Genomic DNA, 18,290 nt, shown 5'->3' with positions numbered 1-18,290 from the left:
ATTTCTGTAAAAAGTCAGTCAAGGAAAACCCAAAAAAAGGATGTAAAAAATGACACAATATATCTAAAATGTAGGGAAAAGAAGAGTAAAGACTGGGTTCAAACTAAAATGACCATCAGCTTAATATAGACTTCTACATGAAGATGATGTTACATACAAACCTAATGGTAACCACCAATCAAAAACCAGCCAAAGAATGAGGAGAAAGAAATCAAAATATATCACTAAAGAAAACCATCAAACCATGGAGAGAAAGACAAGAAAGGATCAAAGAAAATATCCAGAAACAACCACAAAGTAGTAATAAATTATAATAAATACATATCTATCAATAATTACCTTGAATGCAATGGACTAAACACTCCCATTAAAGGACACAGGGTGACAGAATGAATAAAAAGATAAGACCCATTTTACATCTAATGACACCTGCAGATTGAAAGTAAGGGGGTGGAGAAAAAGTCATTATGCAAATGGATGTCAAAAGACAGCTAGATCAGTAATACTTATAAGAGACAAACCAGGCTATAATACAAAGACTGTAATAAGAAACAAAGAAAGACACTATATAATAATGAGGGTATAATCCAACAAGAAGAGAAAATAATTATAAATATTCATATACCCAAATACATAAAACAGTTAATAACAGACAAAGGAATTAATCAATAATAATACAATAAGAGCAGAGGAATTTAACACCCCTTACATAAATGGAGAGATTATCTAAACAGAAAATCAACAAGGAAACAACAGCTTTGAATGACACACCGGACCAGATGGACTTAACATATATGAATATATATAAATATATATAATATATGCAGAACATTCCATCCTAAAGCAGAATATGTATTCTTTTCAAGTGCACACAGAACAGTCTCTGGAATAGATTACGTATCAGACCACAAAACAAGCCTCAACAAATTTGAAAAGATGAAGTTACACCAAGCATCTCTTTTAAACACAACATCATAAAACTACAGGTCAACCACAGGGAAAAAAATCTTGAAAGACCACAAACACAGGGAGGTTAAATAACGTGCTACTAAAAAATGAATGGATCAACCAGGAAATAAAAGAAAATATTAAAAAGTACATGGAAACAAATGTAAATAAAAAAAAAAGAGCAGTTCAAAACCTTTGGGATGCAGCAAAAGCAATTCTAAGAGGGCAGTTTAAAGCAAAGCAGACCTACTTCAAAAAGCAAGAAAAATCTCAAGTGAAAATCTAACCTTATAACTAACAGGCTAGAAAAAGAATAAAATATAAAACCGGCAGATGGAAAAGAAATAATAAAGATTAGAGCAGAAATAAATGATACAGAAACTAAAACAAAACAAAACAATAGAACAGACTAACAAAATGAGGAGCTGTTTCTTTGAAAAATTAATAAAACTGATTAGCCACTAGCCAGACATATCAAGAAAAAAAAAAGAGAAAGGACTGGAATAAATAAAATCACAAATGAGAGAAAAGAAATACCAACCAATACCACAGAAACACAATTACACAGAGAATATCAGGAGAAACTATAAGGCAACAAATTAGATGACCTAGAAGAAATGGATAAATTCTTGGAAACATATAACCTACCAAAACTGAAACAGGAACAAACAGAAAATTGGAACAGAGTGATTACCAGCAACTAAAATTTAATCAGTAATCAAATAATTCCCAAAAAAGAGAAGTGCAGGCCCAGATGGCTTCACAGGCGATTTCTACCAAACATTTACTCAAGAGTTAGTGCCTATTCTTCTCACGCTATTTCAAAAAAAATGGAAAAGGAAAACTTCCAGTTCATTCTTTGAGTCCAATATCACCCTGAGACTAAAATCAGATAAGATTTTAAGAAAACTACAGAAACTACTTTTCTGTAAAAAAAAAAAAAAAACCTACTTTTTAAAGAAAACTACAGGGCAAAATCTATGATGAACATAGATGCAAAAATCCCCAACAAAATACTAGCAAATTGAATCTAACAACACATTAAAAAAAATCATTTACCATGATCAAATGGGATTTATTTGTGGGATGTAAGGTGGTTCAATATTTGCAAATCAATCACACTGATACATTAGATCAATAAGAGAAAGAATACAAACCATATAATCATTTCAACAAAGAAAAAGCATTTGACAAAGTACAACATCTGTTCATGATAAAAACCCTCAACAAAGTAGGTCTAAAGGAGACATACCTCAACTTAATAAAAGCCTTATATGAAAAACCCACAGCAAACATCATAATGGTGAAAAACAGAGCTTTTCCCCAAAGATCAGGAATAACACAAGGATGTCCACTCTCACCACTTATATTCAACACAGTACTACCTAGTCACGAAATCAGATAACAAAAAGAAATAAAGGGCACCCAAATCTATAAGGAAGAAGTAATACTTTCACTATTTGTAGATGACATGATACTATATATGGAAAACTTGAAAGACTATACCTAAAACTACTAGAACTGATAAATGAATTCAAGAAAGTTGCAGGATACAAAGTCACTGTACGGAAATCTGTTGTATTTCTATACACCAATAATGAAGTAGCCAAAAGAGAAGAAAACTGTCCCAATTACAACTGCACCAAAAACAATGAAATATTTAGGAATAAACTTAACCAAAGATGTGAAAGATTTATACTGTGAAAAAAATTGAAGACAACACAAACAAATGGAAAGACATGCCATGTTCATGGGTTGGAAGAACAAACATTGTTAAAATGTCTATACTACCCGAAGCATTCTACAGATTCAGTGCAATTCCTATCAAAATGCCAACAGTATTTTTCATAGAAGTAAGAATAATCCTAAAACTTTCAGAGAACCCAAAAAAATCCCAAATAGCCAAAGCAATCCTGAAAAAGAGAAATAGAACTGGAGTTATCACAATTCCAGTTTTTAAATTATACTACAAAGCTATAGTAATCAAAACAGTATGGTCCTTGCATAAAAATAGACACATAGATCAATGGAACAGAAGAGCAAACCCAGAAATAAACCCACAATTATATGATGAATTAATCTTCAACAAAGCAGAGAAGAATATCCAATGGGAAAAAGAGAGTCTCTTCAATAAACGGGGTTGGGAGAAGTACACAGTAACATGCAAAATAATGAAATTGGACCACTTTCTTAAACCTTACAGAAAATAACTTCAAAATGTATTAGAGACCTAAATGTGAGACCTGAAACCATAAAAATTCTAGAAGAGAACTCTCTGACACTGGTGGTAGCAACATTTTCCTATATACATCTCCCGAGGCAAGGGAAACAAAAACAAAAATGGAACTATTGGGACTTCATCAAAATAAAAAGCTATTGCACGGTGAAGGGAACAATCAACAAAACTAAAAGGCAGCTTAAAAGGTTGATATCCAGGATCTATAAAGAACTCCTGAAACTCAACACACACAAAACAGATAATCATATCAAAAAATGGGCAGAAGATATGAACAGACACTTCTCCAATGAAGACATACAAATGGCTATCAGACACATGAAAAAATGTTCATCATCACTAGCCATCAGGGAGATTCAAATTAAAACCACGTCGAGATACCACCTTACACCAGTTAGAATGGCCCAAATTAGCAAGACAGGAAACAACATGTGTTGGAGGGGATGTGGAGAAAGGGGAACCCTCTTACACTGTTGGTAGGAATGCAAGTTGGTGCAGCCACTTTGGAGAACAGTGTGGAGATTCCTCAAGAAATTAAAAATAGAGCTTCCCTATGACCCTGCCATTGCACTACTGGGTATTTACCCCAAAGATACAGATGTAGTGAAAAGAAGGGCCATCTGTACCCCAATGTTTATAGCAGCAATGGTCACGGTCTCCAAACTCTGGAAAGAACCAAGATGCCCTTCAACGGACGAATGGATAAGGAAGATGTGGTCCATATACACTATGGAGTATTATGCCTCCATCAAAAAGGATGAATACCCAACTTTTGTAGCAACGTGGACAGGACTGGAAGAGATTATGCTGAGTGAAATAAGTCAAGCAGAGAGAGTCAATTATCATATGGTTTCACTTATTTGTGGAGCATAACAAATAGCATGGAGGACAAGGGGAGATGGAGAGAAGAGAGTTGAGGGAAATTGGAAGGGGAGGTGAACCATGAGAGACTATGGACTCTGAAAAACAGCCTGAGGGTTTTGAAGGAGCGGGGGGTGGGAGGTTGGGGGAACCAGGTGGTGGGTATTGGAGAGGGCACAGATTTCATGGAGCACTGGGTGTGGTGCAAAAATAATGAATACTGTTATGCTGAAAAAATAAAAAATAAAAAAAAAGAATGGGAGAAGATAATCTGCAGATGACATATCTGATAAAGGGTTAGTATCCAATACATAAAGAACTTACTAAACTCAACACAGCAAACCCAAATAACCCAGTTAAGAAACAGGCAGAAGCCATGAATATACTTTTCCAAAGAAGAAAGAGATGGCCAACACACATGTGAAAAGATGCTCAACATCACTCACCGTCATGGAAATGCAAATCAAAACCACAATAAGATATTACCTCACATCTGTCAGAATGGCTAAAATCAACAACACAAGAAAGAATAAGTGTTGATAAGGATGTGGAGAAAAAGGAACCCTCTTGAACTGTTGGTGATGTGTATTAGTGCAGCCACTGTAGAAAACAGTACAGTAGATTCCTCAAAAAGTTAAAAGTAGAACTTCCATGGAACCCAGCAATTACACTACTGGGTATTTACCCAAAGAATACAAAAACACTAATTCAAAGGAATACATGCACCACAATATTTCTAGCACCATTATTTTCAATAGCTAAGATACGGAAGCAGCACAAGTGTCCATTAATTGATAAAGATAAAGAAGACGTAGTATATATGCATATACACAATGGAATATTATTCAGCCAGTGAAAGAAATGAAATTATGACATTTGCAACAATATGGATATAGAGACTATAATGCTAAGTGAAATAAGTTAGAGAAAGACAAATAGCATATGATTTCACACATATATGGAATTTATGAAACAGAACAGACAAGCAAAGGGAAAAGAGACACAAGGTAAGAAATAGACTATTAACTAAAGAGAACAAACTGATGGTTACCAGAAGGGATGTGGGTTAGGAGGATGGGTGAAATATGTGATAGGAATTAAGGAGTATAGTTGCTATGATGAGCACTAGATGATGTATGGAAATGACAGATCACAATACTGTACACTGGAAACAAATATAATACTGTATGTTAATTATCTGGAATTAAAATAAAAAATAAGAAGAAAAGATACATGGTATGACTTAGATCTTGTTTAATTTGTTGAGACTTCTGTTGTGACCCAATATTTGATCTGTAGTGGAGAATGTTCCATGTACACTTGAAAAGAAGATATATTCTGCTGTTTTAAAATGGAATGTTCTGAATACATTGGTTAAATCCACCTGGTCCAGCGTGTCATTCAAAGCCATTGTCTCCATGTTTGTTTTCTGTTTGGATGATCTATCCATTGATGTACGTATGGTGTTTAAGTCCTCTACTATTATCGTGTTACTACTGATTAGTTCCTTTATGTTTGTTATTAACTGTTTAATGCATTTGGGTGCATAAATACTTAGAACTGTTATATCTTCTTGTTGGATTGTCCCTTTATTATTATATAATGTCCTTGTCTCTTGTTACAGTCTAGTTTGTCTATGTAATGCTACTCTGGCTTTCTTTTGACATCCCTTTGCTGGATAAATGTTTCTCCATCCCCTCACTTTTAATCTGCAGTTTCAGTAGAGACCATGGCAGAATCCTGGATTTTTACCCCTCTCCAGCAGAAATGAGACACTGGGGTCTTGTCAGAGGAGGCCTAATGGAGAGTCAGGTCTTCCTCCCACCACTGCCTGAGTAATGAAACCATACCCCTCTCTCATTGTGTCAACAAAGACCAGGTGGGGAGCAGTAACAAGGCACTCCTGTGCTCTCCCTATCCAGAATGGAAATCAGTGGAGGACTACTAGACAGCATACACTATAATCACTCTGTAGTCATGAGGAAGTTCTCCAACCTCCAGGTTCCAGCAGAGGGCAAGTGGGGAACTGCCACCTCCCTGGCTAACAAGGTAGCACCCTTTTCCCCCTCCAGAGCAGTGTCAGAGGAGGCCTGCTAAAACAGAGTAAGATCCAAGTCCCACTACAGAATAATTAAAATGCCCAGGTAGCAATCCAAAACTACTCATTATACCAAGAAATAGGAAAACCTCAATTTGAATGAAAAAAGACAATCGACAGATGCCAACAGGACACAGCTGTTGGAGTTAAGTAAGATTTAATGCAGCCATCATAAAAATGCATTAGTGAGCAATTATAAACCTGCTGGAAACAAATGAAACAAGAGACAATCTCTGGAAAGAAAGGGAAAACCTCAGCATATAGATTTAAAGGGCAACTAAATGGAAATTTTTGAACTAGAAAATACAATAATTAATTTTAAAAAGCCCTCAGTGGATGGGTTCAACAGAATGGAATGGACAAAGGGAAGAATCCGTGAACCTGAAAGTAGAACCATGGAAATGACACAATAAAAAATGAAAGAAATTAGCCTACATAAAAATGAACAGAAACACACATCACTTGGGCTCTTCATAAAAATGAACAGAAGCACACAGTTTGGGCTCTTCTTACTCTTTGTACTTGCTTATTATTATTACTACTTTGGCTACACTCCTTTGTATAATCTATTGTCCCCAGCATGATGCATTCTTCTTAATAGGTATAAGTATTTTTGAATTATAAAAATGAACAGAGCCTCAGAGACATGTGGAACTATAGTGAAAGTTCTAATAGCCATGTCACATGAGTCCCAGAAGAAGAGGAGAAAGAAGATAAGGCTGAAAAGTATTCAGAGAAAAAAAAGGATGAAAATTTGCTGAATTTGGCAAAAAGACATAAACCTGCAAATGCAAGAGGCTGCATAAATGTTTAACAGAATAATTCCAAAGAAATCTATGCCAAGACACATCACATTAAAGCTTTTTTAAAAATTTATTTATTTTCAGCATAAGAGTATTCATTGTTTTTGCACCACACCCAGTGCTCCATGCAATCCGTGCCCTCTCCAATACCCACCACCTGGTTCCCCCAAGCTCCCACTCCCTGCCCCTTCAAAACCCTCAGATTGTTTTTCAGAGTCCATAGTCTCTCATGGTTCACCTCCCCTTCAAATTTCCCCCAACTCCCTTCTCCTCTCTAACACATTAAAGCTTTTAAAAATTAACAACTAAGAAAAATCTTGAAAGCAGCCTGGGGTGGGGGGACACATTACCTATAGTTGAAAAACAATTCAAATAGCAGCAGATTTCTCATTAGATACCATGGAGGCCAGAAAGAAGTACAGCTTATCATGGACTACTACTCAGCAATAAACAGGAATGTAATATAGATGCATGCAGCAAGTTGGGTGAACCTTAAGAAAATTTTACTGAGAAAAAAAAACAACCCTCAAAAGATTATCTACTGTTTTAAATAAAAAATAAGAAAAATTTTTAAAAAGAAAAACAAAGATTACCTATTATAGGATTCATTCTGTATGACATTGTCAAAATGACAAAATTACTGAGAGAGAAAACAGATTAGTGGTTGCCTGGGATTAGATAGCTGATGTGGGGAGGGAGGGATGTAGCTATGGCTATAAAAGGGTAATAAAAGGGATCCTTGTGGTAATGGTCACAGGAATCTATACATGTGATAAAATCATATATGCACATTATAACAATGTCAAACTCTTGGGTTTTGATATTGTGCTACAATTTGGTAAAACAGAACTACTGGAAGAAACTGGGAGAAGGGTACATGGGACTTCTCTGTACTACCTTTGCAAATACCTATGAATCTATAATTGTAAAATAAAAAAAAAAACTATACACTTTGAACCAATAATTCCACTCAAAGAAGTTTTAAAAAATAATGGAATTTTACAGGTATTTGTTTATTAGACTGGCCTTTTTTTTATAGGACTACAAAGTATAAATTTTCTCTTAATCTCAACCACATGGGATTAAATAAAAACAGTATACCCACAATCACTGAAAATATCATAGACATGCAAAAGATTTTTGTAGTATTAAGCCTTTTTAAAAAGCAGATTATAAAACAATATATAAAATAGTACTGCATATTTATGGAAATATGTATGTATATACATGTAAAAAGCAAGATAAAAAGACACACACCAAGTGTTCATCATCTATGGGTAGAAGGATTACAGTAATTTTACTTTTCTTTTTTACATCTTTCAAACTGTCAATAGTGAGTATGTATTATTAGACTGGGCATACAAAAATATTTCACACAGAAAAATAAAATTTATAAAAAGAAATTTACAAAATATTCACAAACATAAAATAAATGTAATTTAAAAAACCAAAGATGAGTGCAGTTTTATATCTAAGATACTAACACAGGTAAAAAGACATGAAAAAAACTTGTTAAGGTAATAGGGAACAATAATGATAACAATAATGATAAAGATAACTGTCATGGTAAACATTTACTTAATTCACAAATCACTGTATAAGGTAGAAAACCACCAGTGAGCTACTTTTCAAAATGAAATTTAGGATTACAGCAATAAGGGACGAGTTTTCTTCACTCTCCCTGCTGGCAACAAGCTCCCAATTCTCTCTGTTTAACCACATTTCTGACATCTTTTAGTAAATAATAGTTTTACACTTGAAAACATAGGCATGCTTTCATTGACTATGCCAAACCAGATTAGTCTTCTGCTTCTCATAATTCATGTAACAATTTGAAAAAAAACTTAATATAAATTTACAGCATTCTAAGTAATCTAGTTAATGACATTGTTGTTTCCTTCCTATGAATCTCTACAGTCCACTGTTTGTTGGTTCCTCTCATGGCACTTTCATATTCTGCCTCTTACAGCTACTTCTTTGTTTCTCTTATCTGTCCAACTAGATTGAGTCCCCTAAGGTCAGGCCTATGTCATACTCTTCTTTACCTATCCTGAAATGTCTAGCAGAATACACTGCACACAGTTAATATCATCTTGTTCTATTATTAAGTGTGCATTAAGATTATGAACATTTCTTTTTTTTTTTAAAAGATTTTATTTATTTATTTGACAGACAGAGATCACAAGTAGGCAGAGAGGCAGGCAGAGAGAGAGGAGGAAACAGGCTCCCTGCTGAGCAGAGAGCCCGATGCGGGGCTTGATCCCAGGACTCTGGGATCATGACCTGAGCCAAAGGCAGAGGCCCCAACCCACTGAGCCACCCAGGCACCCCAAGATGATGAACATTTCAAATCAGGCATGCAACCCTCTGTTTTTTTGTAATCCCTACAGTACATAGTTTAGGTCTAGGCATAATGATATCCAATGTATCCTTGCTGATTTCTATTTAGTGAAACACCTTTGAGAAATATGTTCTACAAGGCATGGTATCTGACGATGTTAGAGACAGAAATTTTGATACATAGTGGTAAAAGAACATAAATGTTACCGAACTTTAGACTCATAAAAAATAGAGAATTTACATATGGCAGAAGTTCATAACTGGATTAAGAATTCTGAGGAAAAACAAAGAAGAGTAATAGCAGTAAAGAAAATAAATTTTGTGAAAGTATGTTTCTAATAAGCTTAAGTAAAGTTACAGAAAGAACTATAAAGTCACAGAAATTCTTTCACTAGAGGGAAAATTATAATTCTTTCATTATAAATTATGCCTATGGAGATCCAGCCACAAAAATGATTAGAGGCAAAGCAGTAAAATGACTTACTGTATGAACATAAAGTGTGTGAACAAAGAATGTGAATAAAAAATATATGGCAAAACTATAACCAGAACTCAGACAATTTTATCAATGGCTGCCCCCTTTTACTTCCTAAACAAACACACAAAACAAACGGATTCTACTGTGCTTACATGTGCCTTTCATGCATGTCATTGTTGAAGGACACAACTCAATGACTCGAACAGCAAAAGTTCCTGGTTCTTCTCCTGGTACTGTCAAAATGGAAATCTAAAAAGTGTAAACAAAATATTATACATAGCTGGTAGATCTCATTTTCATTCTTCTATCATTAGAGTGCAGTTAACTTTCAAATTGAGTTGTCTTTTTTCAAACTCCACTGATGTATGAAAAAATAATTTTTAAGGGTCTAATTTAGAATAGAATTTGAAACATGTAACATGAACATATGTCCAAACATTGAGTATCTGCATTATTTATATACTTATATATCATATATATTGCATTCATATAATTTAGACAATAAATACTTCAAATATATTTAATAGTTAATTCTTCACTTATTTTAAAAGGATTCACTTATGACTTACTATTTCTGAATTATATATACTTCAGTATTTGAAAATAGATATTATATCAATTTTGATTATTCATAATGGCTAAAAGCAGATATAGAATACTAAAATCTTAAAATGTTATAAATCCCAAAGATATCGAAATAATAGATCAACATCTACCAAAATACAGCTGCACTATATACCAAAATGTTTCAAAATGAAGGTCTTCAAATTAATTTAAAGATTCCATTAATAAAATTAGAAACCCAGCATTTACAGTAAAGTAGAAAATTGTTTTTCAGTAATGTTTATTGATATGCAGTATGCTGATATGCTATAGGCACTACTAATATATTACATGGCTTTATACTCACAATTTTAAATGACCATCAGTCAATGTTTCTCTATAAAACTAAAAGTTTCAATATGAATTCTCAATAATCTTCAATCTGAGGAAACTATATCCCCTCACATATAAAATACTTGCCAAAAAGTAAAGCCCTATTTATACTTTTATCTATGAGCGCTAGATGCCCAGATTTTGATGGGTGATGTCACACTGATAGCCCAACACAGGAAAGGCCTACAAGTTCTCAAAACAGAAATTCTTTTGATAACCCTAACTATTCTATTACTATCAGACTTCTTATAAGTACATTTTTGGGCTTAATATGGCTCAAAAACTGAGTTCCCCATATTCCTCTTGACTTCCTTTTGCTACTGGCTGTCCATGATATAGAATGTTGTACTTTAAAGAGAGGAGACACTAAAACATGTATCTAGTTGTACAATACTTATCAAATGATTATGACTAAAAACGTGCATAACTGGAAAGGTATCTTAGGGACTGCAGCAACAGGGAAGTTCAGGCATACCACATTTTATTGCACTTCACTTTACTGCACTCTGCAAATACTATGTATTTTTTTTTCTCTTACAAATTGAAGGCTTGGGGTGCCTGGGTGGTTCGGTGGGTTAAAACCTTTGTCTTCAGCTCAGGTCATGATCTCAGGGTCCTAGGACTGAGCCCCGCATTGGGCTCTCTGCTCAGTGGGGAGCCTGCTTCCCGCCCCCCACCGTCTCTCTGTCTACTTAAGATCTCTGTCAAATAAATAAATTTTAAAAATCAAAAAAAATTGAAGGCTTGTAGCAACCTTGCATTGAGCAAGTCTGTTGATTTTTTCCAACAGCATTTTGTTCACTTCATGTCTCTATGTCACATTTTGGTTAATTCTCATAATACGACAAAACATTTCATTATTATATTTGTTATGGTAATCTGGGATCACTGATCTTTGATGTTATTATTGTCATTGTTTAGGGGCTCCATGAACTGTGCCCATATAGAATAGCAAATTTAATTGATAAATGTTTTGTGTGCTCTGACTGTTCCACCAACCAACCATTCCCCAGTCTATACCCTCTCCTGGGGCCTCCCTATTCGCTGAGACACAGTGCTACTGAACTTAGGCAAATTAATAACCCTATAATGGCCTCTAAGTGTTCAAAGGAAAGGAAGGGTCACACATCTCTCATTCTAAATCAAAAGCTAGAAATAATTAAGCTTAGTGAAAAAGGCACACTGAAAGCCAAGATAGGCCAAAAGCTAGGTCTCTTGTGCCAAACACCCAAGTGGTAAATGCAGAGGGAAAGTTCTTGAAGTAAATTAAAAGTGCTACTCCAATGAACGTAAGAATGATAAGAAAGGGAAACAGCCATATTGCTTATATGGAGAGAAGTTTAAGGGGTCTGGATCAAACTAGCTAAAACATTCCCTAAACCAAAGCCTAATCCAGAGCTAGGCCCTAACTCTTTTTAATTCTATGAAGGCTGAGAGAGGTGAGAAAGTTACAGAAAGGTTTGAAGCTTAGTCAAGATTGGCTCATGAGGTGTAAGGGAAGAAGCCATTTCCATAAAGGAGTGCAAGGTGACATCGCAAATACTGACACAGAAGCTGCAACAAGTTATCCAGAAAATGTAACTAAGATAATACATGAATGTGGCTACACTAAAGTACAAATTTTCCAGGTAGATCAAATAGTCTTCTATTGGAAGAAGATGTTATCTAGGACTTTCATAGCTAGAGAAAAGTCAAGACCTGGCTTCAAAGCTTCAAAGGACAGGCTGATTCTCTTGTTAAAGGCTAATGTAGCCCGCAACTTTAAGTTGAAGCCAATGCTCATTTATCATTACAATAATCCTAGGGCCTTTAAGATTTACTACTCTCCCTGTGCTCTGTAAATGGAACAACAAAGCCTGGATGATACCACACAGTTTACGAGTATTTTAAGGCCACTGTTGAGACCAACTGCTCAGAAAAGATTGCTTTTAAAATATGAATGCTCGCTGACAATGAACCTGGTCACCCAAGAGTTCTGATGATGCTGTACAAGAATAATGTTCTCATGCCTGCTAACACAACATATTTTCTGCAGCTTATGGATCCAGGAGTAATTGTGACTTTGCCATAGATAGTGATTCTTCTGATGGATCTGAGCAAAGTAATCTGAAAACCTTCTGGAAAGGATTCACCATTCTCGATGTCATTGAAACCATTCATGATTCATAGGAAAAGGGCAAAATATCAACATTAATAGGAGTTTGGTGGAAGTTGATTCCAACCCTCATGAATGACTTTGAGGGATTCAAGATTACAGTGGAGGAAGTAACTGCAGATGTGGTGGAAATAGCCACGCAACTGGAATTAGAAGTGAAGCTTGAAGAAGGGGCTAACTGGCTACAATCTCATGATAAAACTTTAATAAATGAGGCCTTGCCACTCAAAGATGAGTAAAGAAAGCGCTTCTTGAGATGGAATCTACTTCTGACAATGATGCTGTGAAGACTGTTGAAACAACAACAGATTTAGATAGGACATAAACTTAGTTGATAAAACAGATTTTGATGGGACTGACCAATTTTCAAAGAATTTCTACTGTGGGTAAAATGCCATCAAAAAGCACTGTATGCTAGAGAAACCAATCATGAAAGAAGAGTGAATTGATGCAGAAAAGATTATTGTTGTCTTATTTTAAGAAACTGTCACAGTCACCCAAACCTTTAACAACCGCCACCCTGATTAGTCAGCAACCCTCAACATCAAGGCAAGACATTCCACAAGCAAAAAAAGATTACAATTCACCAAAAGTGCAGATGATGGTTAGCACTGTTTATAAATAAAGTATTTAATTAAGGTAAGTTCATTTTTTAGACATAATGCTATACTGCACATTTAATAAACTATAGTATAGTGTAAACATAACTATTATATGCACTGGGAAACCAAAAAAATCACGTGACTTGCTTTACTGTGACATTTGCTTTACTGCAGTAGTCTGGAACTACACTCACAGTATCTCTGAGATATGCCTATATTTCTTTTGTTTCCTACAACCATCAAGTCTAATTTTTAAAAATTTAAATATAATCAGTAATCCCCTTCTGTGTCCTGAACTGAGAAGGTACTGCCTTAAATCTCATAAAGATTAATAAAGCCATCAAAAGGGAATTCCCTTAATCCTCTAATACCACTTTCATAGAATTTATCTAAACTTACACCTATTCTTTCCTCTCTTTAAGCCTCATGACATATGTTTCCAAAATTTAAAAAAAAGGAAAAAAAACATGTAGGAAACAAAGAAAAGCATACCAACTGTATATTTTAAACTGCTCATTCTAATAGCTCTGTGGAGGCTTGATCTGAAGGAGTTAAGATGAAAGGCAGAACAAGTTAGAAGGCAGAAATAATGAGGTCCAGAACCAGAGCAGTGAGAATAAGGACTGAGAAGAAAAACAGATTGTAGCAACTTCTAGAAAGTACAATGAGAGGACCTGGAGGCTCAGGAGATAGCAGAGATGGGAGGAAGAAGTTGTTAGCTAGAAGGATGGCAGTGCTTTTCATCAAGGCAGGGAGCACTGGATGAGTAGTTTTGAGAGGGAAGATGGTGAGTTCAGCTCGAATTATGTTCAGTTTGAGGTGCTTTTGAGACAGGTGTCCAGCAGGAAGTTTGGCCAACATTCCTGGGAGATACAGAAATGGCTGTCACCAACATTTACGCAGAGTTAGAACCATGAGAGTATATGAAGTCAAGCAGCAAGTATGCACAGAGCAAGAGATAATGTGGGCTGAAACAAGAACCCTCAGGAGCCTCAACACTTAAGAGGAGGACATAACCCACAAAAGAAGCAGAGAGGGAATATCCAGAGAGTCATGAGGAGAACCAGGAGGGCAGTGTCATGGAAGCCCAAAAAGGGAATAATCAACATTGCTAAATGTACCATGAAAGACCAATAGACAAAAAACAAAAAACGTCCTGTGGTCCTAACCATTATAAAGCTTTTTAAAACCTAGCAAGAAAAATTGTGGTAGCAATGTGGAGATAGAAGAAAGGCCTAGAAATGAATGAGAGGTAAAGAGCTGGAGGAGGCAAGTATAGATATTGTCTTGAAAATGCTGACAAAAAACAGGTGAGAGACTGGATACAATTAGAGATGGAGGCAAAGTCAAAGGAGAATTTGTTTCTTGTTTCTGTCTTTTTAATTTTTGTTTTGGACCAGCAAGTACTAGTACATGTGTATAGGTTAAGGGGAAGGTATCAGTATCAAGGAATGCCTGAAGACACAGGAGAGAGAGCAAACATATAGGGTGGTTGTGTGTGAGTGCATGTGTGTGCGCGCGCACATGCGCCTGTGCATGCCAAGACCATCTGTGAAAGGGACTGCTGGCCTTAGACAAGGAGGGGAGCCTCCTCATTAGTCTCTGTACTTGTACATGAGTTGTGCGTGCTGGGGCAGAAGGTCAAGGGCCACTGTGCTTAGTAGGTGGCCCTGCTTTTCGCAGTGAAGTGAGGGGTGAGGTGAAAGAGCTGAGAGAAGGTGGGTAAAATAGTAAAGATTTGGATTAGACACTGAGGGGAAAGAGAGAGGGAGCCATCTGAGGTCAGTGGAAAAACTAACTGGTAATAAGCATTGAGGGTCCAGATGAATGAGGTTGGCAACCCTGACTCTGTGGCAGTGCCAGTCTGTCTGGTTGTGTGGTTTGCTCAAGTATCCGACTATAATCCAGATACAGATTATAGTCTCATCTAGGGACAGGGTTTTCCTCTGTGGGCGCAGTGGAAGAACATGGCTACATGGGAATTGAAGGTATTGGGGAAGGACAGTTGAGAAGATTAACCATGGGGTCTAGGACATGGAAAAGGAAGAGGACAGAAGGAAGCTGGGAAAGTGGGAGGAAAAAGAGAGGACAAGGAATCATAGGTCCCTGAGCTGAAGGCAGAGGCTTTAACCCACTGAGCCACCCAGGTGCCCCCCTCTAAGAGTTTTAAATGTATTCTCTGGGGATTCTCTTTTTCTTCCCAAAACAATGTATTTTCAATTTCACAGAATAGCTGTCAAAAACTAGGATTTAGTCCAACTTTCATAGAATAAAATATTACAAAAAATGTATTTGTCCTGCTGGAAGGATATGTTTAAGAAGCCAAGATCATTACAGAATTGACATTATGCATTTTTTAAAAAATGCATTAAGGGGCGCCTGGGTGGCTCAGTGGGCTGAGCCTCTGCCTTCAGCTCAGGTCATGATCCCAGGGTCCCAGGATCGAGCCCTGCATCAGGCTCTCTGCTCAGCGGGGAGCCTACCTCCCCATCTCTCTCTGACTGCCTCTCTGCCTACTTGTGATCTCTGTCAAATAAATAATTTTGTTTTTAAAAATGCATTAAATGCATTAGCACATACAGTTTAATACATTTTATTTCATCAATATTAATTTATACATAATACCATGTAGACTAGGTTACCAACATTTATTAAAAAGTACAGGACTAAAATTACCTGTTGATCTGAATCCGTTTTTAGTACAGATCTATCTGTAATCAGGACTGACCTGGAGATCTGCCTGTAATGCACAAAACAGTTAATCAGTGATTTTCCACAAATAAGTTTCATTTATAGTTATATAACTATAAGAAGGTATATTTCAAAGATTTAAGTCATGAAAAAAGTGTTGCCTCATCAAGCCAAGCCAAGCTCTGCTTTAATCTTTTCTTGGCTTATTGAAGGGAGGATACTGTGAGGGCATCTGGGTGGCTAAGAGTCTAGTCAACAAAACCAAAAGACAACCAACAGAATGGGAGAAGATACGTGCAAATGACATATCAGATAAAGGGTTACTATCCAAAATCTATAAAGAACTTATCAAACTCAACACCCAAAAAACACATAATCCAATCAAGAAATGTGCAGAAGATATGAACAGACATTTCTATAAAGAAGACATCCAAATGGCCAGTAGACACATGAGAAAGTGCTCAATATCACTCAGCATCAGGGAAATACAAATCAAAACCTCAAAGAGATACCACCTCACACCAGTCAGAATGGCTAAAATTAACAAGTCAGGAAACAACAGCTGTTGGTGAGGATTCAGAGAAAGGGAAACCCTCCTACACTGTTGGTGGGAATGCAAGCTGGTGCAGCCACTCTGGAAAACAGTATGGAGGTTCCTCAAAAATCTGAAAACAGAGCTACCCTATGACCCAGCAATTGCACTACTGGGTATTTACCTCAAAGATACAAATGTAGTGATATGAAGAGGCAACTGCACCCGAGTGTTTACAGCAGTAATGTCCACAGTAGCCAAACTATGGAAAGAGCATAGATATCCATCAACAGATGAATGGATAAAGAAGATGTGGTATATATATATATATATATATATATATATGTGTGTGTGTGTGTGTGTGTGTGTATAAAATAGAATACTATGCAGCCATCAAAAAATGAAATCTTGCCATTTGCAATGACGTGGATTGAACTAGAGGGTATGATGCTAAGCAAAGTAAGCTAATCAGAGAAAGACAATTATATGATCTCACTAATACGTGGAATTTGAGAAACAAGACAGAGGATCATAGGGGAAGAGAGGAAAAAATGAAACAAGACAAAACCAGAGAGGGAGACAAACCAAGAGACTGTTAATCTCGGGAAACAAACTGAGGGTTGCTGGAGTTAAAAGGGGTGGGAGGGATGGGGTGGTTGGGTGATGGGACATTGGGGAGGGTATATGCTACGGTGGGCGCTGTGAACTGTGTAAGACTGATGAATCACAGTCATGTACTTCTGAAACAAATAATACATTGTATGTTAATAAAAAAAAGGAGTCTGCCTTCTCCTCAGGTCATGATCTTGCATGGGGCCCCCTGCTCAGCAGGGAGTCTGCTTCTCCCTCTCCTTCTGCCCCTCTTCCTGCTTGTGTGTGTGCATGCACATGCTTTCTCTTGCTCTCTCAAATAAATAGAATCTTGGGGGAAAAAAAAAGGAAAGGAGGATATGTGACCTGCAGACCAACCCCAGCTGATGCAATGGAGTCAAAATTAGACGCCTCCCCTACAACCAGACTCAGTGGATATATATCTATATATATCTATAGATAGATATTGGATATGTCTTTGGTTTGGTACACATTTGCAACTAACTTGAAGCACACAGTCATACAGAAGTGTCAATATAATCACACAGATAAATTTTCCAATGTTTCACCTTCCCTTGGACAGTGGAGGGGTGACTTACCGGTATTGTACATGTGAGCATGTATTCTCAGAAAAGTAACTGTCCTCCACAAGAAAATGCTTAGAGATTATTCTCTGACCAAACTGATCTATGATTGCTTTACATCTACAAAGGAGAAAAACATAGCAGAAAAAATTTCTCATTAATGATTACACAACTGAAAAATAAACATAATCATCTACAACTTTGAATCTGAAATCAATTTCTTGGAAGACAAACTTCAAAACAGTATACAATTTCACATTTTGACATAAAACTGACACTAAATTATAGAATATATATTCTTTTTGCTACCTTGAAATCTTTAAGCTGTAAGCATAGAATTTAAATATTTATTTTGAATACCATTAATAAGAATTATGTTAGTATAAGTATTACAGTATAAGCATAAGCTTTCTAATGTTTAGGAACATAGAAGCA

The 18,290-nt window shown here is 36.2% G+C and overlaps 1 protein-coding gene across 2 annotated transcripts in view; it reads right to left on the bottom strand.

The window, feature by feature from the left end:
- CHM (CHM Rab escort protein) overlaps window positions 1-18,290 on the bottom strand; it is a 210,410-nt gene that overhangs the window by 46,344 nt on the left and 145,776 nt on the right. For both annotated transcript variants that reach the window (XM_032881813.1, XM_032881814.1), the window contains exons 10-12: window positions 17,871-17,975; window positions 16,134-16,197; window positions 9,917-10,013 (exon numbers count right to left, since the gene is read on the bottom strand). In XM_032881813.1, coding sequence (XP_032737704.1) covers window positions 9,917-10,013; window positions 16,134-16,197; window positions 17,871-17,975 — 266 coding nt within the window. The remainder of the gene's footprint in view (window positions 1-9,916; window positions 10,014-16,133; window positions 16,198-17,870; window positions 17,976-18,290) is intronic.

Source organism: Lontra canadensis, unplaced genomic scaffold, assembly GCF_010015895.1.
Source record: "Lontra canadensis isolate GAN:19392208 unplaced genomic scaffold, GSC_riverotter_1.0 scaffold77, whole genome shotgun sequence".
Classification (NCBI taxonomy): domain Eukaryota; kingdom Metazoa; phylum Chordata; class Mammalia; order Carnivora; family Mustelidae; genus Lontra; species Lontra canadensis.
The sequence above is the reverse complement of the archived record's forward strand: the minus strand, read 5'-3'. Positions and strand labels throughout refer to the sequence as shown.